The sequence below is a fragment of the Mercenaria mercenaria genome, chromosome 17, assembly GCF_021730395.1.
Source record: "Mercenaria mercenaria strain notata chromosome 17, MADL_Memer_1, whole genome shotgun sequence".
Taxonomy (NCBI): Eukaryota; Metazoa; Mollusca; class Bivalvia; order Venerida; family Veneridae; genus Mercenaria; species Mercenaria mercenaria.
Genome location: NC_069377.1, coordinates 37,788,128 through 37,812,030, shown reverse-complemented (window position 1 = coordinate 37,812,030; position 23,903 = coordinate 37,788,128). Strand labels below are relative to the sequence as shown.

The 23,903-nt window shown below is 34.2% G+C and overlaps 2 protein-coding genes across 2 annotated transcripts in view; both read left to right on the top strand.

Moving 5' to 3' along the window:
- The window catches only part of LOC123537426 (uncharacterized), a 28,808-nt gene extending 24,570 nt beyond the window's left edge, over positions 1 to 4,238 (top strand). Inside the window, exons 13-17 of the mRNA XM_053527978.1 lie at positions 942 to 1,070; positions 1,546 to 1,668; positions 2,120 to 2,215; positions 2,724 to 2,787; positions 4,102 to 4,238. Of these exons, the coding sequence (XP_053383953.1) occupies positions 942 to 1,070; positions 1,546 to 1,668; positions 2,120 to 2,215; positions 2,724 to 2,787; positions 4,102 to 4,189 (500 nt within the window). The 3' untranslated portion in view covers positions 4,190 to 4,238. The remainder of the gene's footprint in view (positions 1 to 941; positions 1,071 to 1,545; positions 1,669 to 2,119; positions 2,216 to 2,723; positions 2,788 to 4,101) is intronic.
- A 672-nt stretch (positions 4,239 to 4,910) lies between these two features.
- LOC123537425 (G-protein coupled receptor GRL101-like) lies at positions 4,911 to 23,628 on the top strand. The gene is made up of 12 exons (XM_045321140.2): positions 4,911 to 5,040; positions 6,899 to 6,986; positions 8,226 to 8,341; positions 11,037 to 11,212; positions 12,257 to 12,391; positions 15,420 to 15,536; positions 16,850 to 16,914; positions 17,155 to 18,664; positions 19,034 to 19,173; positions 19,885 to 19,936; positions 20,792 to 21,030; positions 22,348 to 23,628. Exons 2-12 carry the CDS (start codon positions 6,942 to 6,944, stop codon positions 22,498 to 22,500), a joined length of 2,748 nt encoding a protein of 915 aa, XP_045177075.2. The 5' UTR covers positions 4,911 to 5,040; positions 6,899 to 6,941; the 3' UTR covers positions 22,501 to 23,628.
- Positions 23,629 to 23,903: the final 275 nt, after the last annotated feature.

Genomic DNA, 23,903 nt, shown 5'->3' with positions numbered 1-23,903 from the left:
TTTTCCTTTTTCAAATATGCACGAAGTATTTATTCAGTGGTCTTTGATGTTACTTCTTCTTCTTCTTATCGTTCGCGACTACACTGTCAGACCAGTAGCCTCGATGAAACTTGTGGTTTGCCGCAGGTCCTCAATGCCTCCATACCTCCATGGTGGATTGAGGTATCTATCGGCCAAGTCGCAGCTCGCTCCTGGTCATGCCTTTTACATCTCTTTGATGTTACCAACTGGTGTTAATCGACTGACTGAAATAAGTTCCCAAAATACGAATTCAGTGGCTGTAAGTGCTACTATGTCGTGTTTCTATTAATGTTTCTGTTAAAATTTCTAATAAACATATCATAAATTTTACCTCAGATTAATTTTATAGATATGCCATTGAATATGCCTTGAAATAGAGGTATGTAAATTAGTGTATAGATGCCATTGAATATGCCTTGAAATAGAGGTATGTAAATTAGTGTATAGATGCCATTGAATATGCCTTGAAATAGAGGTATACATGTAAATTAGTGTACAGATGCCATTGAATATGCCTTGAAATAGAGGTATGTAAATTAGTGTATAGATGCCATTAAATATGCAATGAAAGGTACCTGTGTAAAAGATTTGATAGATGCCGTTGAATATGATAGGCATGTGAGGCATCAAATATGCGTTTAGGGTCAGGTATATGAATGAATTTATAAATGCCTGTAAATACGCTTGAAAGATGAGCATTGGGTGATCTGACAGATGCTATTAACTATATTAAGTATGCATTAAAACGTAAGTCTGAAAATGATTTTATAGATGCAGTTGAATACACCTTGAAATGAAGATCTGTGTATGACTTAAATAAAGCTGTTTATTCGTTCATTTTCATTTTGAGAGTCAGATTTATGATATTAAACAATCAAGCTGATTATGGTGTTGTACTGGTAAGTGCTCTTTTTCTTCAGATTTGTCGAGTTCCAGTTCCGATTGCAAGGTACAGGAGTTCCAGTGTGAAAATAAACAATGCATACCAATCAGCAGATATTGTGATTACATCCAAGACTGTGATGATGCATCGGATGAACGTGCCTGCGGTATGAACAGTAAATTTTGATAATAATACAACAGAAACATAGGTATTTACTGTTGATTCGGGAATGTCCGCACTGGTGTTATTTTCGCTTATATTGGGGAACAGAGCGACATGTAAATTTTAAGTACTCATGAATATCCCGCTGCATTATATCCAGGAATATTACCAACTGCATATCGCGAATTCTAGTCTTCACGAATATCGTGAAATAAACATGACGCAAAATAACACAATAAATTATCAGGTCTTGTAAGGGGGCATTAACTCTGTTCAACACGAGTTAAGTCTATATCGATTCATATTATTCAGGCAATGTTTAAGGCATGTACTTAATAGAGATGTCTACAGCACAAAGCATAGGTTTATTGTTTTAAAAAGCTTCCTCAAATATAGCTTAGATTATTAATGTAGGTATTTTGACGTAACTAGACAGTAATATCCCTTTTAAACGCGTAATTCGCTTTTTATACTTGCAGTTCGGCCAGATTGCAATAACGATGAATTTCGTTGTGAAAATGGACAATGTGTTCCAGACTCTGATAGATGCGACATAAAAATTGATTGTTTGGACGAGTCGGATGAGCTCGACTGTGCAAATGGTAAATGATTAAGGAAAGACATTTGCAAAACATGTTAATTTTATTTTGATCAATGTTGATGACATTTAGTGTTACTTTTAATTAATTTTAGTTTTTTAAGGCCAAAGTGTGTTTTGTTGTTAGATTTTTTAAATGACAAACTCTAGGCGATTTAAAGCAAGGCATATTTGAGCCGTGCCATGAGAAAACCAACATAGTGGCTTTGCGACCAGCATGGATCCAGACCAGCCTGCGCATCCGCGCAGTCTGGTCAGGATCCTTGCTGTTCGCTAACAGTTTCTCCAATTCCAGTAGGCTTTAAAAGCGAACAGCATGGATCCTGACCAGACTGCGCGGATGCGCAGGCTGGTCTGGATCCATGCTGGTCGCACACCCACTATGTTGGTTTTCCCATGGCACGGCTCATTTATTTTAGTATGTGCGATTTTAAAGTCTTTCTTATCGTTACCAGTTAATTGCACAAACGGTGGAAAATTGTTCAGTTGTCCCGGAGAAAATGCATGCATCCCAATGAGTAATGTGTGTGACGGTTTTGTCGATTGTCCAGGTAATTGTCACCTTAATTTCTCAAATTAGTAAATCTGAATCAAAACGTAATGTGCAGTTTCACAGACATTGACTCTTTTGTAAACCAGAAGAAAGGAATGTTAAAAAGTAAAATCTTAAATCTGTAAGACGATAAAGCTGGATTCAGTGTTGTTATATTTTCTTGTCATTTGGGATCGTGGAGTCTATTGAATATCTCTATGATAGAGGTATGCTTAAGCCGGTGGTAGGGGACGTTGAGGTGTACACTTTCCATTACCTCTCATGAACAGATTAAATCAAATGCTATTATTTTGCTTCCAAATAATCTTCTTATAGATTTTATACTTGTAAGTTAGTATCATTCGCCAATTGCTTACAGAAGGTTTTAATGACATGATGTTTTCATTCAAATCGTTTTATTAATTGATTCTATTAAATCTATTCATTGGCAGAATATTAAAGGTACTAAAATATTGCTACGATTTTGTTGTTTATAAATTTTTATCGAAAGCTCGGACTTAATTCAGGTACGTCGGGGTACGACGAAGCTAATTGTGAACATGTGATGATCAAAAGTTCTTGCGAGGAATGGTAAGTGTATGTCAATTGACAAAACAACATTCGTTTCAAGATCAATGGTAAGCGAAATATACTTAGAAATAGTTTTCTTAAGAGAGGTAAGTGTTTGTCAGCAAGTGTTTTACAATGATTGGTAAATATTCGAACACAGCATTTGTTACACGATGAGAGGCAAGCACACAAAGGGGATAGTTGTTACACGAAGAGATGCAAGTAAATTTATACCAAAGTTGTTATACGATGAGAGGCAAGTACACTTTCGCCACAGTTGTTACACGATGAGAGGCAAGTACACTTTCGCCGCAATTGTTACGCAAAGAGATTCAAGTACACTTTCACCACAGTTGTTACTTACACGATGAGAGACAAGTACACATTCGCCACAGTTGTTACGCAAAGAGAGGCAAGTATACTTTTGACACAGATGTTGTACGATGAGAGGCAAGTACACTCTCGCCACAGTTGTATCGCGGAGAGAGGCAAGTACACTTTCGCCACAGTTGTAACTAGATGAGAGGCAAGTATACTTTCGCCACATTGAATGTTTCCATGGTGAATGGAAGGAGTAGCGGACATCTACCGGGAGTGTATTGCGATTTACGAAGAATAGTAAGTACAAATGTATATTTGACACCAAAACTTTTTCACGAAAAATGAAAACTAGTAAGTGGACTGAATACTGAGATTTATGTAGTTGTATTTGGCGTAACAATCACAATGAATAATAGATTTAGTATTTTTTCGCAGGATCTGTTTTATCTCGTTAAAAGACTGCTGTTCTGGCGTAAAGTTTACATAGTTACATTTACACGCCTTGTAGCTTGTTAATTTGCGTCACTTGGAATCAATGTTTATGTTTGACAACAGTGTTAAGAATCCCAATGACCCTACCTATGTCTTTACTTATAATCAAGGATGAAAAAAGCTGGCAATCTGAAACACTGTATATTATCAGACGATGACATCTAGTAAAATGTAAGTGATTAAAATAAAAATTAATCAAATATTTTGTATTCGGTTGCAGTCTGAAACCTAGAATTAATTCCAAACTTATACAAATGAGTCCTAGTTTAATATATTAATTTAGACCAAAATGGTACTCACGGTACCCGTGTGCTTATGACTTTTGTTTTCCGTCACTTGTCAGGTGCCATGCATATCGCTCAATTAATTTAAGTTTCATTCCGCTCCTCGTCATGTACCCTAGAGATTGATATAAATTTGAGTCCCCTTATATATGTTATGTATGGATTGATTAAACAATATATCGTTATACCACACGAAACCTCTTTGAAAATGAAATGTCCTGGTGTGATTCCGTTTCAGGTACAGAGACGGATTTCGACAATCTGGAACATACAAGATAGATCTAGGAAGGATTGTAGGAGTGGTTGATATAAGTATTGTTATTTAAAGATAAGATCATCGTTGTTGTCTTGTGGAATATTGTGATCACGTGAAGAGTAGTTGCATAGGAGATGCCAAGATAAACACCTGTCTTCAGTTTTGTGAAAACAAGGTCGCCATAGAACCTCGTAAAATGACTCTCCTCTATTGTTTGTCTTACCAATGCTAATATTAATTGTAGCGAAGTTGCAACGTCGATGCATAGATTATCCAACAGCCTATGTGAAAGCAAAGTCACAGTTTTGTTCGTAAAGGTGATTTTACTCCCTGCTTTATATGTCTTTGGAGCGGAGTATAATGTTCGATATAGAGTATTTAAGTGAAGTTTAGATAACCAACCTGCTCTTAATTTGGTAAACAAAAGTCGTCAGAGCAAGACGTTATTCTCCGCCTGTCCTGTCTTTGGAACGGAGTATTATAATTATTGAGGAGAAGTGGTGGAGGAGTTGTCTACATAATCGACCCATAGCTGAAATACCAAAATACTGAAAACGTTTGAAATAGTCACTTTTATATATGTCCCTTTTGCAACTACTTGGCTTTTCCATGTTGTGCTTACAATTTATTTTGAACTTACGCCGATTATAGAGATCTTTCATACGGACTGCTCTTACCTAGCAAATACATGAATCTAAACCAAATTAGATTTGATTTTTGTTGGCTATCCGTGCAATGATACAATGATTCTGTTTGACTATTTCTATCTATTACAGAATTGTTTTCAGTGGAGTGTGAATTTGACGATATAACAGGAATCATTTCTACAGTTATCCACCATACAGACGAAGCGTCCGTCCCATATAAAAGTAGCAGAAACAAAGGCTTAGTCGTCTATTCATATGGTCCCGGATTCAAAAGGTATTGAACAAATTATGCTTATCTTTATTTTCAAGATATTTGATCGAATAAATTTAGTTTAAGCAGAGAAATACGTAAAGCATTAAGTTATTCATATGACTCATTTTGTATCTAAATGAGCAAGATGTAATTTCATATACATCGTATCGTATCGTTTTTTGTCGTTTTTTTATTATTATTATTAACATTATTACTATTATTATTATCATTATTATTTATATGTCATCCTACAGTCATGCTATTTTCAGCTCTTAAATGTTTTTCTTAGTTTTGGTGCCGTTCAAAGACATTGTTTAAGTTATTTAGCGGCGGGCTGTTAATCAAACCAGATTCTGTACTAACCCTGTATTAACCTGTTCTCCGCAAGTGACTGCCTACTTCTGTACATATTAATAAGACTTCAAAAATTTCAGAACACGAGTTATATTTAATTGTCACAGGGCTTCCGCTCGTAGATTTACTGAGTCTTATTTGTGAATTTAATTTAAACCATATGGAGTAATTGGTGTGTCGATGATGAAATTAAGACATTTGTACAACTGTCGCCATAACATTGACGTTTTTAAAACTATACGAGCAGAACAAGGGTGTACACGAAACAGACTATAAAACATAACATAGAGTGACGCAATGTTTAGTCGTGTACTAAAGAGAGCTCTAGACACCAAGCTCGATAGTGCTAATGGCTGCCAGATTTATATGTGAGTAGTTTGAACAGATAAAGTCTGAAAAGTATTTGATTCTAATTTAGGAAACTCAAAAAATGACATTCTTCTGAAGTCTAACAAGTATGTCGTTATATGAAAGTCTCATTCAAACTATAACTTTATTTTCATTAAATCTCATATGAGAAAATTCAAACTGTTTTTTATAAAATCATCTATCAATGAAACTGATTTTGAATTTGATGATATAAAAGAAAATTTAATTCCAGATACACAACTACGGACCTTTAGTTTTTATATGAAAACTGCCTTTTTTATATGAAAACTGCCTTTAAAAAAGTAAGTCTGAAACATATCCGGAAATATTCAAAATACAGTTAAATCAAATCACCTTACATTCGAGAGATGATTTTAAGGTGTCAGCCACCTTCATCAATCAAAATTACGTTTGCCAAATAGCGCAACAATATATTCGGTCGAGGCAAAAGCTATTGATTTATCCCTAAATACAAAGTGAAGAAAAGATTATTATCTTTTCCGACTCACTTTCTGCTTTCCAGTCAATTCGTAACAGAAATATGGAAAATCCTTTCATTCAAAATATTCGTCTTAGGGTTCATGCACTATCTGTCGAAAAGTCTATCATATTTTGTTGGATTCCAAGTCATGTTGGTATATCTTGAATAATGCAGCAAAAAAATCCCTTTCATTATCACAATCTAATTTGAATTTACCATATACTGCTTTTAATCCAAATATAAATAAATAGATTTTATCTAAATAGGGGAAAGGAGGAAGTTCTTTCTCGCTGTCGAATCGGTCATCAAATAAGTCGCTAGGCTGTTAGGAACATATTACCTGGCGGCTTTGAATTATCGTTTCCAAAAATGATTTTAATGATCTTTACTTTTTTACTTTTTTAAATGAGCCGCACCATGAGAAAACTAACATAGTGCATTTGCGACTAGCATGGATCCAGACCAGCGTGCGCATCCGCGCAGTATGGTCGCGCAGGCTGTCAGGTTTGTAAATACGGAACATTTCTTTTTCCTGGACACACTCAAGGCTGTACGATGCGTACAGATTAGTAATCGTTAACGAATTCAAAGAGCGCATATCAGGGAGCTTGCCTTCAACTTTTGCTTATAATTTTATTGTTTTTACATTATTTATATCATCCATTTAATCCACAGATCCCTTAATCCCAATCAGAATATTATCGACATATTTGAAACTATGGGAATGGAATGTGCTCAGAAAGTCGAAGTGGAGTGTTACCATGTACGTATTTCAATAAAATCCTTTATCTTTTCTGTTGCTTAAAGAATATCTATTGCCTATTCTTTCACTAAAACATTTTGTCTTAGATTAAATATTTTAACTTTGCTAAATATATAAATTAAACATGCAGAGCTATTCTTATAATTAAATGCAATATCATGCAGTAACAGTAAACTAGTGGTGGTATGCATTTATACTGTATTTAGCTATACATGTATGAAGCGGTGTTTACTATTGTAAACCTCGTGCTTAGTTCTGTTAACAGCATAAATGTTTTAACGTTATGTGTATATGAACTATATTAAGTAAGTGCTCATATTTTAAGGTTTGATATTTGGTTATAGTATATATTTACACATTGCTGAGGTTGGAAATATAGGATATATATGTTTATGCCCCAAATCAATATAAATGATATAGCAGATAAAGCAAATGTTTGTTCGAAATTTGAGAAATCACGAGTAAGAGAAATGAAAATGATAATTATGTATGAATAGAACATTAAATTTAATCTTTTGCATAAAAATGTATAAAAAGGGTAATTTTCTTCAACTTCTGACTGGAAAAATACTATAAAACTAGATCATATTACCAAAACATCTAGAAATTCGAAGAAGATGCTCTAATTCAAGAAAGAAGAAACACAGAATAAGGAATACTAGTGTGCTTAGCTTATAATAAAATGTCACTGGTATGAAGGTGCACATTGGAATATTCCGTTCAAAGGTAACTGTTTTGGCGGGAACAAGGCTCTGTCGAGAACCACATAATCCCATCTGAATCTGCCACCACTGGTAGATTATTTTTCATGCATGCCGTATTTAACGAATCAAAACAAATACTTCTTACTGTAGCCTGTAGCGTATATAAACAAAACCTAGGAAATCAGCAACCATAAACAGAAAAGATGACATAACTTTTCAATGACGCACAAGAACGAAGTTCCGGTTTAGTTGTATTATTTTTTGCGTAACGTAATGTTTTTGTTTTCTTAGAATAACTTATTTGAAAGCCTGAAATGTACTATTAGAAACAGAGCGCAGCTTTAAAGTTATTAATTTTATGGAATTTTACTTACGCAATAAACATCGTTATAAACAGCACGAAGGTCGACTGACATGGGGGCGCCAAATGATTTTTGCCAGCATGTGTAACACTGGAAACGTTAGTTTGGTGTGCGAGGAAAAAAAATCTTTATTTTCGTTCGTTATTTTATTTTATTTTATTATCCGTTTATAGACGAAAAATGTAGTCAATAGAATCTGGATATATGGATATGGCTCGGAACCTTGTCTCCTGTATCAAGAATGTCTTGATCGACTTGGAAACCCTGTTTGTAATGGGACACAGAACCAGTAAGAAATAGATATAAGTAAAACTGGTTATGTCTCCCATATGTATTGCGGGAGACATATTGATTTATTGTTGTCCGTCTGTCCGTCTATACGTCCGTCCGTCACAACGTTTGTCAAAGCAACTCCTTCGACAACAACGGGTTGATTTACACCAAACTTCCCAGGAGTAGTCATTATCAAGTCCAGTTGTGATTCGTCAGTGTTTTCTGGACTGATGATTTTCAGCGGAGCTATGGTCCTGATTCATTAAATTTTATTATGTTTTGGCCACTTCTCTTATATTACTAAACCGATTTCCACCAAACTTACAGGAGTGATCAGTTACAAGCCTTATTGTAATTGTCGGCATGTTTAATGATTTTCCGCGGAGTTATGGCCCTTGATTTATTGCATTATACCTTATCAGGGGCAACTGCTCCGATACCACAAGGAGGAAATACATCAAACTTCTTAATAGTGATCATTGCCAAGCCTAGTTGCGCATATTTTTGGCATGTTCCGGTTCGTTATTTTCAGCAGACTTATGGCCTTTGGTTCGTCAAGGTAAATTATGATTAAGCCACTTCTGTTATATAATACGGCGGATTTCTATCAAACCTTACAGGAGTATTCTTTGGCAAGTGGCCATGTTCCGGTTCAATGATTTTCAGGGATGTTATGCCTCTTTATTCGTCAGATTTCTTTTGGAATTTTTCTCCTATGCCATTTAACAAATTCCAACAAACCTTACCTGCGTTATTAGTGCTACTTATACATACATCGGCATGTTCTATTTCAGTTATTTTCAGCATTTTAGTGATGACCTTTAATTTTACAGTGTTTACACTACTTGATGATTAGGCTTAACACCAAACCAAAAGTGATTAGTGTTAAGCGTAGTTGTGTATATTACCGTCATGTTCTGATCAAATTATATTCAGCGAAGTCATTACGCTTGAATTGTTAAATTCTTATATCTGTCCTAGTTCTCCGATACTACTGGTTGGAATTCTTTTTTTTTTTTTTTTTTTTTTTTTTGGTTATAGGACAACCTACCTAGTTGAAAGTGGCACAATATTTTTCTTACTGGGAGTTTTTTTTTTTTTTTTGGAACGGTATGAATTAAGCTGCAGTCACTACGTCGTCATTTGAAACTAATTCCGCCGATAATGTTTCACAAATAAAGAGATGGATATACATTTATACTATCTTGCCATTCCGATATATACACGTCTTTAAGCTTGTGTCAGCCGGTGCTAGGGGGCGTGAGAGGTGTTGCACATTTTATTACCTCTCATGAACAGACTCAATCAAACCGAGTCTGCTATTATTCTTTTTTGATTGCATTCTATGCTTCCAAGCGATCCTTTTACACACATTTTTGTTTAAAAGTTTTCAAACAAAATGGAAGTGATACATCGTGATTGTTTGACTTTTACTTTTGAACATATACCAAAGTTCTTTAGGCTTTTTGGTCTTATTTTATTCATTTCATAATACCCCCAGATTGTTTCAATTTTGTAATATAATAATATTTCTTATTTCCTTGTATTATTGTAGGTCTATTTTTGTGGTTGTGCTACAAATATATCCTTGTAATGCATTTTGATACAAAGTCTTCGTTTCTTTGCATTGATCATTATACGACAATTTGCTGCTGTTACATCATGTATCAGAAAACGCAAATTTATCATGAACATTCAACATCTTTTTGAAAAATCTATCTGCCCGCGCTGCTCGGTACCAACTGAACTGTTCAACCATGCATTCAGTGACAATTAATTGTTCTCCATTTGGAATATAATTTCATTTTATATGTTGATATCTTGAAAGAAACTCTTAACTCTTGATGGTAATTGTCATTTAAAGTCAAAGTAAAAAGATGTAGTCCTTTATTTCTCGCGCTTGCCTTTGAGTTGACTCGTGTTTTAAATGACACCGTGGCCTGATTTGAGGATTCGTTGAAGTCACTGACGTATACGTTGAGGACGATTATGTTTGACTACTAAGTATTTCTCTCACTTGCTATTTCAAAAATGCAGCTAAAACGAATTATTTAGACACACGTACCTCTTACAAACCATAAGACATGAGAAGTTGCTTTAATGAATGAAATATTTCGTATTTTGCAAACCTTAAAATGGGTTAAGATATCAAAATGAATAAAATAATGTGACTACATAATTTGATTTTACTGTATTTTTGAAAATGTGTTGACGACAGTGTTTTTTAAATGTACGTAAAACTTCAGAGGTGTTTTAAAATATTTGTTATATTACAATACTTTAAACGTTGCGTTGGAAAATTTATTAAGATATCTAATGGCCATCTTTCAACAAACTATTGTATCTTTAGATATTCACTTAAGATGTATTAAATCTTCATCAAATGTATTAGATATATAAAGTATGCATATAGAGCTTCATAATTACATGTCATGCAGTAACACTTGACTGTTCAGTCAGTTTTTTTGTGGTTGTACACATTTATACTGTGCTTATTTTTTAATTTAGTGTGTTTAATTTTAAATCTAATTCATAGAACTGTCAATACATATAAACTTGTTAATATTGCATAAACTATGTGATGTAATTGTTCTTGTTTTAAAACATAAAAAATGAATCTAATATACCTTTGCGTATGCAGTATCTTACAAAGCGGTAAGCGGTAAGGTTAGTTAAGGATTCTGATGGGGTTTTTTGCATTTGAACAACAGGTGTCGATGCAATATGACTGAACAGGACTGGTCAAAGACTCCAAGGGATATGTGGTTCAAAGATACATTTGTATTAGACAACATGGCATATGTTCCCGTCAGAGTTATGAGAACAAAAGGTTTCAACTTACAAGGCCAGTTAAGAATGGCTGTTGGACCACTTGTCTGTAACTCAAGTAAGTGTCTGCAGTTAGATTGAAACTGGTAACACGTATCGGTACTTCCGGCCAAAGAGTATATTATACATTTGAGTATCAGTGTTAAGATGGACTTATTTGGCTTTAAATATGTATCAACTTTTTAAATTCTTTTTTTGTATAATATCGTTATCGTCATACCAAGTACTTGATTAAATTCCTTCGTGTATGATTATTAAAAATGTTTTAGAATTATTTCGGATTTGTCTACAAAATGTCCTATGGTATCATAATATGTCGGTCCCTCGTTCTTTTGTCGCAATTGTTCCAAGTCCACCCAGTTGTCTTTTCTGGTCAGTCTGACCAAACTCACATTTCAAAGTTTGCCAACATCGAATATTAGGATTGACACTAAATTGGCACCTAATTCATTTAGTCCAACAATGTTTAAGACTCAGTTATATTTTCTGGTCCTTCGGAATTATGAAATACATTCAGTTTTACTGTACTAGAGTTTCGCCTATAGAAGTGCTTTGACATGCCTCGCATTTCAAACTTTTCAAAACCAGACCTAAGTCAAACTGACGCTACCGTCTTTAGCTAGGTTGTGTTGTCTACTTCTAACAGATGTATTCGGCACTTGCGATGTATTTCTTTTTAGCGTCATTTTAGCAAAAAAGAAAGAATTAAGATATGGGAATGTTACTAAGAAAATGAAACGAATATCTGTTTCACTCATCTATTACTATCTAACAATATGTGAGATACAAAAAATAATAATACGTTTCAGCCGATTTACCTGACATGTAGTAGCAAATACCACAAATACTTTATCGATTGTAAAAGTTGGAAGGTTACTCATTCATTGATATTTTCATATATTCATTTGTTTTTCTATGCAGGTCTGCTTTCAAACTAGTTATTATCGAAATGTTAACTATAGTTTATGATAAAGGGCATGCTTGCAAATCATGAACGATTATGATAACCTAAAATATCATTCTTGGAATTGAAAATACATCAGAAATTTTCTTTTTTATCCTGTTCGTTTTGTTTTGAATAGCTGCTCTTTTGTTTCTACAGCCATGCCAAGGTCTTCAGACAAAATTAAATGCAACAATGGAAAAGTAGTTCCTGCTGATACTCGCTGCATATATAATGTTGATAGATACGGATCTGCGACTGGGTGCAGGGATAACACACATCTTCTTAACTGTGGTATTTCTGTCTGCCTTTTTCAAAGTTTAACTTAGCTTATCGTTTTATGAGTTAATCTTTTAAAAATAGTAGTATACCATCATAAACGTGTTGTTCTTTTTTTCGGGCATAATTCAATGTTAACCAGTTGTAAAGACTCATTTTAAAAGAAATCAGAAAAGATTACACTCTCGTAAATTCTGAAACTTAATCATGTATTTACAAAACAGTTGATCACAACATTTGGGATTAAATATCACATTCTTTCATCGTCATTTCAAATGTTGACGGCTAAGACTATAATATTACGTTTACACCTATTGTGGAAGGAACAACAATGTCTGCTGTTCGATCAATCAGATCTGTAGCAGGATATTCCGTGATTAACGTCTTTATCTGTATCAGATTTTATTTATGAATCATTTCAGAGGTATTTTGTTAACTTTAATCCTGTAAGTAACGTAAATTTCAAGGTCAAAAGGTATCTTTTCATTTGTTAAAATTCTGACCTGTGAAACAAAATCGAAAATAATATTTCTTCGAACATTTTTAAAACCCTACGCAATCCATAATGTACAACAAATTAAAAATGTTCAAGATATTTCAAAATTTTAAGTTCCTATTAAAACACATTAAATTGTATAGTTTAAGGCAGTGATTTTTACTTAAAGAGACATCAAGGAAACCCTCGTTACAGAAAAACTGATCAAACAGGATAATCTACTCTTTTTGTCCACCTTAAACTTTTCATGGCCGCTAGATATAAAACTGACATTCCATGTATCCTGTTTCAGTAGATCCCTGCATATTCATAATTTGCAGTGTTTTAATACAATTGCCCTCTTATCTCAGTAATGATTGTTCCAAATGTTATGCATTTTGTTTTGACGAAGCAGCTGAGACACATGTTATTTTTTGTCTTATTTTTGTACATTACATATAAGTCATCATATTTCCCAGAAAAATGTTTTACGGAGTATTCTCGGTTTTGTATAATCATAACATGTACCAGTGTACAAATTAAACCGCATGCAATACGTCTGCTTCTCTGGTAATTTCCGACAAATGAGAAAAGTCAATATCAGCTGTTGGTTGAAGCTGGCATAGACAACAAGATTGATTGTTTGTAATAGGTGTTTAATTGCAAAGTCTGTAGACAAAAATCCAAACTTGTTTTCAAACATTCGCTCCTCCCCTAAACCTGATTGTATTTGTACTGTGAGTTCAAAAACAACATAATTTCAATGTGAGGATAGATGTCCTGGTAGTACAGAGCAAAGCAAACACGGACAGAGACAAACATAGCAAAATAGGTCCGCCACAATTAGAAATAAATAGAAATTGAAGTGAAAAGATATAGCAGACGGGTTGTATCTATTAAAGAAATATCCGCCTGCTTAGCTCAGTAGGGAGACCGCAGATCTACGGATCTCGGGGTCGCGAGTTCGATCCCCGGGCAGGCGGGGCGTATGTTCTTTGAGACGATTCGATAAAAGAAATTGTGTCCTACATCTCTGATTCATGTGGGGAAGTTGACAGTTAGTTGCGGAGAACAGGTTTGTACTGGTACAGAATCCAGGAACACCGGTTAGGTTAACTGCCCGCTGTTAGATAACTGAAATACTATTAAAAAACGGCGTTAAACCCAAAACAAACAAACAAACAATAACAGGAAATATCCTTAACAAAAACACATTCGGCGTTGGTAGGGATTTAATATGCTGTAAATGTTGGATAGAAGTCCTGCGCGTTATTTACTTAAGCAATGCATTACTTCTTAACAAAATTTTGACGCTTTACGAAACAGTTCGAATATTGATGTGCATTGTTAGATATTAAATACAGCATTTTTGAGACTTTTCCGTACATATACCACCAAATAGACGGCGTTTGGTGATTCAAAGCCATATCAAACACTTGCACTATTAGTTTTATCAAGCGTTGGAAATCAAACCGTGAGTATATTACAGAGTTTACGAAGAAAAGCCGAGATCACCATGATTGCCAATTGCACTATGCATAAATAGTTTCGCGAATTTGGAGTTCCAGAAACCAATCATCATTCAAGTAAGAATCCAGTATTACGTAGTCCGAAGTAATATTTTGTGCTTCTCCGATAAATGTCATTAGTGACGGTATCTACCATACTTGGTTCAAATGTAACGAAACTTTTTGTAATTTCAGGCAAATAAAGTACGCATGTATTAATTTCTGGCCAGTCCCGCTGTTTCTATTGGTTGCAGAATTGTAATTTTACAAGGTTTTATTGGTTCTATAAAAAGGTAAAAGTTGGCATAGACAGCTTTGTAAAGCCGAAAATGGGGATTTGTAAGAGAAAGGGGTATCTTATTTGGGACGCGCTTATACATACACATGCATGCACGCACGCACACACGCACACACGCGGACGTACACACATAGATATACATAGACAAAGCAAAACAGACAAGTAGGACGGTGACAAAATACTACTTAAGAGCTCCAACATTTAGATGCTTGGTATCGAACGTCATTAATAGTGAAAAGAAGAAAGGCTTAACAGTTGTGGCCAGTGGCGGGTGGGGAATGGATAAATAACACCACCAACACTCAAGACAATATACATAACATATAATAAAAAACGTTCAAAAAGCAAGTTTGAACGGTCAGAAACCTATATAAAGTAATCTCTATAAAGGAGGCTAGGGTTTAAACGCGTTTATGGTATGCAATTACCCCCATTTCAACTAGTTAGACAAGATTGTGTAAATAGAATAACTCCCCGTTGAGAAAGGCTCTAACACAAGATTACACAAACTGAAACATACAAAAAAAGAGTTAATCTAAGGTATTGGTACACCAATGTGCTTAGAGCTAAATGTATAAGGGCACCGAGCTATCATATCTACTGAACTTAGCAGAACAACAGGAAACATAAAAGGCAAAGATCCAGTTTAAAAAACGTATCATACACTAAACAACTCTTTGGCAGTATAACTTTCAGTAGATCTTTGCTCGTCATTGCAGCATGTATCGTATTCTGATTAACTTTTATGTATATGCATTTTAGAATCGTTTAAATGTCCATACGGCTTTGTGAAATGTCCTAACAGCTTTTGTATACCGATAAAGTCCGTCTGCGATGAGCGTATGGACTGCATGTTTGGTGAAGACGAATCATTCTGCGGTAAGATTGTCATACAAGTACGCCATTTAAACAAAATCTGCTTATATTTTACCTTCGTACGTTTATCTCATTTCATTATTGCTTCAGATATTCAAATTTAACCCAACTCCTTATCTCTTCGGGGCGCAAAGAGTTCAGTCAGCGTTATTGTGACCATTCATCGTCTGTCGTCTGTCTATCTATGTCAGTATTTCCTTCTAAGCATATCTCCCGTTTGAACTACCGTACCGCTATGTTGCAAAATAAAATAAGATAAAAATGTCTTCTAACAACAGCTGAATGCCGCGGAAGCCTAGTAGTAGAGCGCCCGCTTCAAGTGCGAGAGGTCATGGGTGCGATTCCTGTCGCGTAATACCAGTGACGTAAAAACTGGTACTAGTAGCTAATATCTTGTCTTTGTTTTAAATAATTCCATAGAAGTTTTTCCTGGATAACCCTGCAATAAGTTTATTTATATTATTCGGATTCGTCACAAACATAGCAGCAAGAGCGAAAATAGAAAGATCTTTAAACGAGGTCTCCTTCTATACCTCTGGTTCGATTTCGAACTCATTTCACAGAAATATCTCTACTATAATTGTTTCACGACTAGCTTAATATTTTCAAAAGAAAAATCAATCAACACCAAATCATAAAAGGATTGTTTTGCATGAAAATTGAACAGCATCTATGACATGTATATTACTCTACAATTCAATTGTTAATTTATTGATAAATACATTGAATTTCGAGAAAAGTTCTGCATAAAGAGGCCACACTTTCGGACAGTTCAACGCTTTAAAAACTATTTCCAAAGAACTGTTACCCATCTTCGTATTGATGCATTTACAATAAGGTCCCAGTTCTGAAATTTCACATAACTAGATGGAAAGTAGTTGTCAGCGATTGTTTATATTTATTTCTTTATAAATGGCATTCAGTTTAAAGGGGAATAACTTTTTGACGGTAGAACATGTAATGGACAGGAAGATATTTATTTCTGTGTTTTAATGACTTGTGTCAAATTTGTCAAATGTTGTGAAGGGTCTAGTTTTTCCAGTATTGCTCCCCGAACCCCAAACCCCGAATTTGCCGATGTTGCAGAGATGTTTTTTGTACATGTTTAAGCTGTGAATCTCTGGAGAGCGGCATAGGGTTATAGCCCTCTTGCTTAGAATAAAACAAATCTTTAATGTAATGAAGACAGTATTGCATGTGTACAATTCTATGCCCAGAAAATATTTTTTATTTTAATCTGATTTTAATCTGATATCAAGAAACAATGTACTTATTAACTTTTAACATTGCAACAAATTTATATCAAAATTTTATAGATACTTGGAAATGTCCAAACCAGTTCAGATGCAGAAATTCGAAAACATGTATACCCCTGACTCAGGTAAAATTGTTTTAGTGTTCATCTGTTCTATCGTCGTTTAGATTTAATTATTAATTATTAGTTATTATAAGATAAATAATACTTTATTGTCAAATCTTCATAATGAGTAAGTTGTGTCAGGCCAAATTTACAGATATAAAATGATTACATTACATACAGATTTTTTTTTTTTTTTTTTTTTTTTTTTTTTTTGCTTCTATTTACCATTACATTATGAAAAGGACTGATTTGCTTTCTTAGGTATGCAATGGCTATAACGACTGCTCTTCAGGCGACGACGAAACACACTGTAACGCTACGTGCCCCTCCTTCTGCACTTGTATTGCGGGTGATACGGATTGCAGCATGAGGAAACGGGATCTCAGAAGCCTTACATATGTTTCAAAAGACACAAGAAAGCTGAATTTAAATAATAACCGAGTGTTTTTGAAGAATGATAAATCTTTTTTTGAGGGACTTGATTACTTGTTCGAACTAAGTTTGGCATATTGTGAAATTTCATTGATACCAGATTTATCATTTTGGAATCTTAAAAATTTGCATAAGCTGGATTTAAGTTTTAACAAACTTGTGAAAATCTCAAAACAGTCATTCAATGGGTTAGAAAATCTAAAAGAAATAAAACTAGAAGGGAACAAACTTCTCTCAGATATAGAAGTTAATTCATTCCGTTTTTTTAAAGATATGACGATTTTGGATTTAAGCGGTTTATCTTTGAGAAAAGTTGCTGAAAATACATTTCAAGGAATGTCGAAACTTCAGGTCCTAAATATTTCTTATAATCAAATCAATACAGTCGATGGTAATGCTTTCAAAAGTTTACAAAACCTACAAATACTGGATATGCAACAAAACGCAATTTCAGTATTCGGAAAAGATTCATTTGCCGGTTTAAACACACTGTCCTTCTTGTACACCGATTCTTATATGTTTTGTTGCATAAAGCCAACAAGTTTAGACATAGATAATTGTTTCCCATCACCTAATGAATTCTCTTCTTGTTCAGATCTAATGCGTAATGAAGTGTTGCGTGTGTTTATTTGGTCTGTAGCTATATTCGCCTTTTTCGGAAATATTCTATCATTTGTATTTCGCTTTCTGTCAGAACGTGACACGTGTAAGTGTGGTTATGGCATTTTGGTCACAAACTTGTCGGTGGCAGACATGCTTATGGGTATTTATTTGTTAATTGTATCAATTGCTGACGAAACCTATAGAGGGCGTTATATTTGGAATGATGTTTCATGGCGAAATAGCACGTATTGTTCACTTGCTGGCGGGTTTGCCATAGTTTCAATGGAAAGTTCTGTGCTCATACTCACTCTGATCACATTGGATCGTTTCAAATCGACCAAATTTCTGTCAGGTTTCACAGCGTCATATGTCCTGGTTTTGTGTGCCGTTGTTTGGATCACAGCCATTATATTTGCAGTAATACCTATCCTCCCTTTGGAGCAAATGAAACATTATTTTGGAGAGTCGTTCTATTCTACATCAGCTGTTTGCCTTACTTTGCCATTGACAACCGAACGTTTGTCCGGCTGGCGTTATTCGACGGGTGTGTTGATTGTCTTCAACTTTTTTTGCTTTGTTTGTATCGCCATTGGTCAAAGTTTTATTTACGTAACCATCAGCAGAACCAAAATTATGCTCGAAAGTCCAGATCGCCGAGTTCAATTCCAAGTTTCTCGAAGGCTGTTGGCAATTGTAATGGTTGATTTCCTGGCATGGTTTCCAGTTTGTGTTTTTGGTAAGTTGTACTATATTATAACTTAATTTAAAAAAGTGTATAGAGCGGACATATTTACTGTTTAATATTATTGAAAATTTCCATGTGGACATTGAGACAGTAAATTGTTAACATCAATCGTCATTTATCAGATCAAGAAAAACATTTCTCTAACTGGAATTTGTTAGATGTCCTCAGATACAGTAGAAGTATTTATGGTAATCTTGTTGTTAAATGCTTTTGAATTTTCGTAGCATACGATGAAAGTTTGTTGAATCAATTGCCTAACTAAACTGTACTTACGTTTTCATATACATGACAAATTGCATGACGTTGTAGTATAACATTAATTTGATATATCATAATGTATATAATTTATATGGGTTTAAGGAGCAATTGCATTGTATGGGGGAACCGTTAGTGATGATGCATACACATGGGTTGCTGCTTTTGTTATGCCCCTGAAGTCAGCTTTGAATCCAATCTTATATTCGTACTCGACATTCAGTAACTCTCGGTTGGGTCGCAGGGTAAGAACACTTTCTATTTACTGTTTTAGATACGATATAGTTGTATAAGATATGATTCAAATCTACAGTAGTATGCATTAACTAGAACATCTGTTTCAGATAGAGCTGCATTGGGTAAATAAATGCCCATTCAAACTTAGTTCAAATGACGTCGTTTACAAACATACATATCGACCTTTAAGTATAGCATGTAATTCTCTTAAGGTTATCAGTTACAACTTATTATATTAACTATAAAACGAAAATCCCACTAAAATATACAAGTATTCTGCATCCACTGCTCCAAGAACAGCGTGTCATATGATATCTTGCAGTACATTTAAAATTGCTGTAGCTGCAGTTAAAATCTAAAAAAACACCGCAGTATCTTTTCGGTTAGTTACTGGACGGAATTTGTTTATTTCTTGTTTCAGTCCACATACTATTCATGTTCCTTACAATTATAATAATAGCTTTCACCGTAAATAGAAAGGCATGACCGTCAGTGTCAGGCTAAATGTGTTCTCTTATTTCTGTAAACAGTCGTATCAATGCAACATTGAAAGGATATTTGCTAGAAAGTAATTTAAAATGTGTATAAACAAGTTCGACCCTACCATTTATTCACAACAATTACCTAGTGTTGTTTTTCGTTGGGTGTTTTCAATCGCGACAGTATTTCTGTATTTCAAGTTTTGACCACATTGCCATATTTTTTATGTATTATTACAGATTCTAAAAGTCCTTAGGTGTCAAACCACTCGAGTTTCAACGGGAAAACAAGGTTTGTATTGTATAGTACATTTGTTATTCAATTACTATGTTCTGACCATATATAGTTTTGAATGAGAAAAGGTAATCCTAATAATTAAGGTTATTATTTTGCTAATAAATATAAGTTATCTATTTGCCATCCTAACTGATAAACCAAAACGAAATAGACTTACTGTACTTCCGCAGGACCATTTGTTCAAGAGAAAGAAATTATCTATGGTACATGAATTAGGTAAAAATATGTTCGTCTTTGCTGATAATTTATATTCTTCGCTGATCTTTAAAATTTGGATTAAAATCTGATTCATATTTTCGTCGCTATGCGATCTTTTCTAATAGTTAGCTTTTCCAGTATTTTCATAAATACATGTATATTCAGATAAACCTATTTCTAATATCTCGGTGATATGATGGAATGTACCTTTGAAAGTGAAATTCCTCTAGTGTGAGGATCCAAAGTCATTAGATAATTACATATGATCTTCTGAAGAACGCAAGATAGTATCTTGCAATCTATATATGAGCCACGCCATGAGAAAACCAACATAGTGGCTTTGCGACCAGCATGGATCCAGACCAGCCTGCGCATCCGCACAGTCTGGTCAGGATCCATGCTGTTCGCTTTCAAAGTCTATAGTAATTAGAGAAACCGTTAGCGAACAGCATGGATCCTGACCAGACTGCGCGGATGCGCAGGCTGGTCTGGATCCATGCTGGTCGCAAAACCATTATGTTGGTTTTCTCATGGCACGGCTCATATATATCTGTACAAGTCATCTATCGCATTGAATGTATTTTTGTCGAGTAGTTTTATTATGTAAACTTAGTATATCTAGCGTAAGCTGTTAATTCCGTTCTGAAACAGTTGCAGAACATCTACAAAACGTCCGCAAGGTTAATAAAATGGGATGTCTCGTGTCGCACCAAGACAAGAAATATCTGTCCCTCAAGGAATACTTCACATCAGCACGCACTATTCCAATGATGAACTTGGTTATTGTGACAGCACGTGTAGCGTTTATCCTGGACAAAATACATGATACGGGCCTGACGGTAGGCCGCTTTGGAGCTGACCACGTCATGGTGAAACCCGACACAAACAAGGTGGGAGTCAAAAACTTGTTTACAACAGAAATATCTATGTATCAAAGTTTGGCTTTAATATTTATACCTCAAGCGATGGAGTTGTGCGGAGACATATTTACTTTGTGTTGTCCGTCTGTTTGTCAGTCCAAAAGTTTGTCCGGACACCACTAGACGGATTTATACCAAGCCTAATTATTGCAAAGTAAAGTTGACATGTTCCGGTTCATTGATATCCAGTGGAATTACGGCCCTTTATTCGGCAAATTAAATTTTTTGGTAACTTTCCTTATATTATTCGGCAGATTTCCACCAAACCATACTAATTACTACTTATCGTGATGAACAGTAGCAAGCCTATTTGTGTATATCTTCAGCATGTTACGATTCGTGGATTTTCATTTGAGTTATTGTCCTTTATTTGTCAGATTTAAAGATTTAGCCTTATATTGGGCGGATTTCCACAAACTTTACATGAGTTATCAGGGGCAAGTCTGGTTGTGCATATCATCGGCATGACGAGTGCTCACTTTCAGTGTTTTTCTGCGAAGTTATGGTCCTTGGTTTGTCGTATTTTAAAGTGTTTACATTACATGCGTATACAATTGCTGAATTTCAACAAACCCTCATAAGTGACCAGCGTGACGCGTTGCTGTGCATATTATCGAGATATTCCAGTTTTATGATTTTCAGCAGAGTTTATTTGTCAAATTCTAGGATGTCTGTGTGACTTTTCCTTTACCATTGTTTGGAATTAAACCAGACTTTACAGGAATGGATAGTGTCAAGCCTTATTGTGTATATCTCTAAACTTTATGTTTCATTGATTTTCACGTGAGTTTCAGGCCTTGATTTGTGGTCTTTTACAATGTATGCGAGTTAACTAGTGGGAGACATATATGTTTCGTGAAAAACAGTCTCTAGTTTTGTTTTGATTTTTATTTTTACTCGTATCAAATGAAAAACGACAGTTTCGTAATTATTGGTTTTGACCTCACAATAAATATTATACGAATGTTTAATGCACACGTTCTTAGAATTATCTGTTACATTGCGCTGTTGAGTTTCTTACAGCATACAATTATTCAACTGCCTACCCCAGATGGAATTTAGTAAACATTGCTATTTTTTACAATATTAAAAAGGCAAATTTTCACCGAATCTCATACAGTTATAAATCATAGGAATCTTTCAGTGATGAAAATCACACTTTCTTCTCCTACATCTTACTAACATCATGAAAAGAAATCAGTTAACATGTTTGATACCATGATTATCATTATTTTATTTTTCATTTGTGTCTGTTGAAAATAAATGAAGTTATGTTCTTATTTACAGACAATTTCTAAACTCGTCATGAAATGTTTACCACGTGAAGTAAAAAATGAAAAAGAGAAAAGAATGAATATTGGCGATTTTGGTAAATTGTTAGGATGGATGCTAAAGCGTTACAATAAGCAGAATGTAGGGACAATCGAATACCCTAACTAGTCAGAGCGAAAACAAAACATATTTGGAAAAAACAGAACAGACTCTTTTTACACATTCTAGTGTTTTATATGTAAATGTTTATTAATAATGTTGTTTTGAATTTGTTATTTTAAATATTGTACGAATTTAATATTTTGTGGTGTCTTTGTGTCCGTTTAACTTTAGTAAAAAAACTGTCTGACTAGCACATGACTGTTAGTGTTTTGTCTTTTAAACGTTTACATTATTCAGCTTTGTTTTTAATTAAATGTTTGATCCATGTTGTTTGGTTTTGTGATGCAGTGGGTGTCTCTTTGGAGTCCATTTATCGTTCTAGTCAACGCATTATTAAAATTTTTATTGTCATCCCAATCTTGAAATAAATTTTCGATGCCAAAATTGTATATGGTAGCATTAAAGACATTTTTTATTTATTATCGTTATATCGTTTATCATAATAAGACACAATGGAGGACAACCGTACATGTACATGCGAAGGTTTGCGTTTTCCGGATATTTCGAAGAGGACAATTTTTGGGGTTGCTGTTTTTTTCTTTTCTATTTATTGTTGTTCTTTTTTTTTTTTTTTTTTTTCATTTTCAATCATCAAAGTTGTTGTAATCGTACTTAAAGGTATTGTCTTTATTGTTTTCAATACAAATCAATAATAGCACCCATACATATTTTAAGTGATTTTTAAACTTATCTTAATATGTAATTTGTAAAGTAATTAACTTTGATTCTACTTTTTATTATTTATCAGGGATATTTGATAACTTTTCTATAATTGAGTACAAACTTAAACCTTGATTTGACTTATATCGAAAAATATTACAGTTTCATTGAAAGAATATTTTTTTCTTTTTTTTTCTTTTTAAACTGTAAGGACGCATTTTGTGACTTTTTAACTCAGACTTATTTTACATATTAGACTCTTGTTGTTGTTGTTGTTATTTGACTAGATTAAACAAGCGCGGACAAAGAGAATCTGTAGTAGAAGATATAGTGCACGGGTTGCTTCTTATAGCCAAACTAAGGGAAGTGGTGATCAATTTAATTTTTGATTTGTTAAGATTTATCTTTTGTTGTGTTTTTCGTGCATACAGTCAGTGTATATGTTTAGTACTAATAAACGTAAATGTGCATCTATACTGTATTGTTTATTTCTGTCTCTAAAATATTAATTCGCTAATTTAATTGTTTCAACCAGATGTAATAGTAAAAATGATATAATACGATAACTCACACACCAAAGCATATGTATGAATGAATATTGAGAATTAACACTAAAAATTATCGTGTAAATATGTGTTATGTAAAGATACAATGCATGCCCCACATATCAGTGCTAACGTACCTTTTTTTAGGGTATGTTGGTGAAAGTACGTATTGCAGACAAGCCATGACACGAGTCATACAAACTG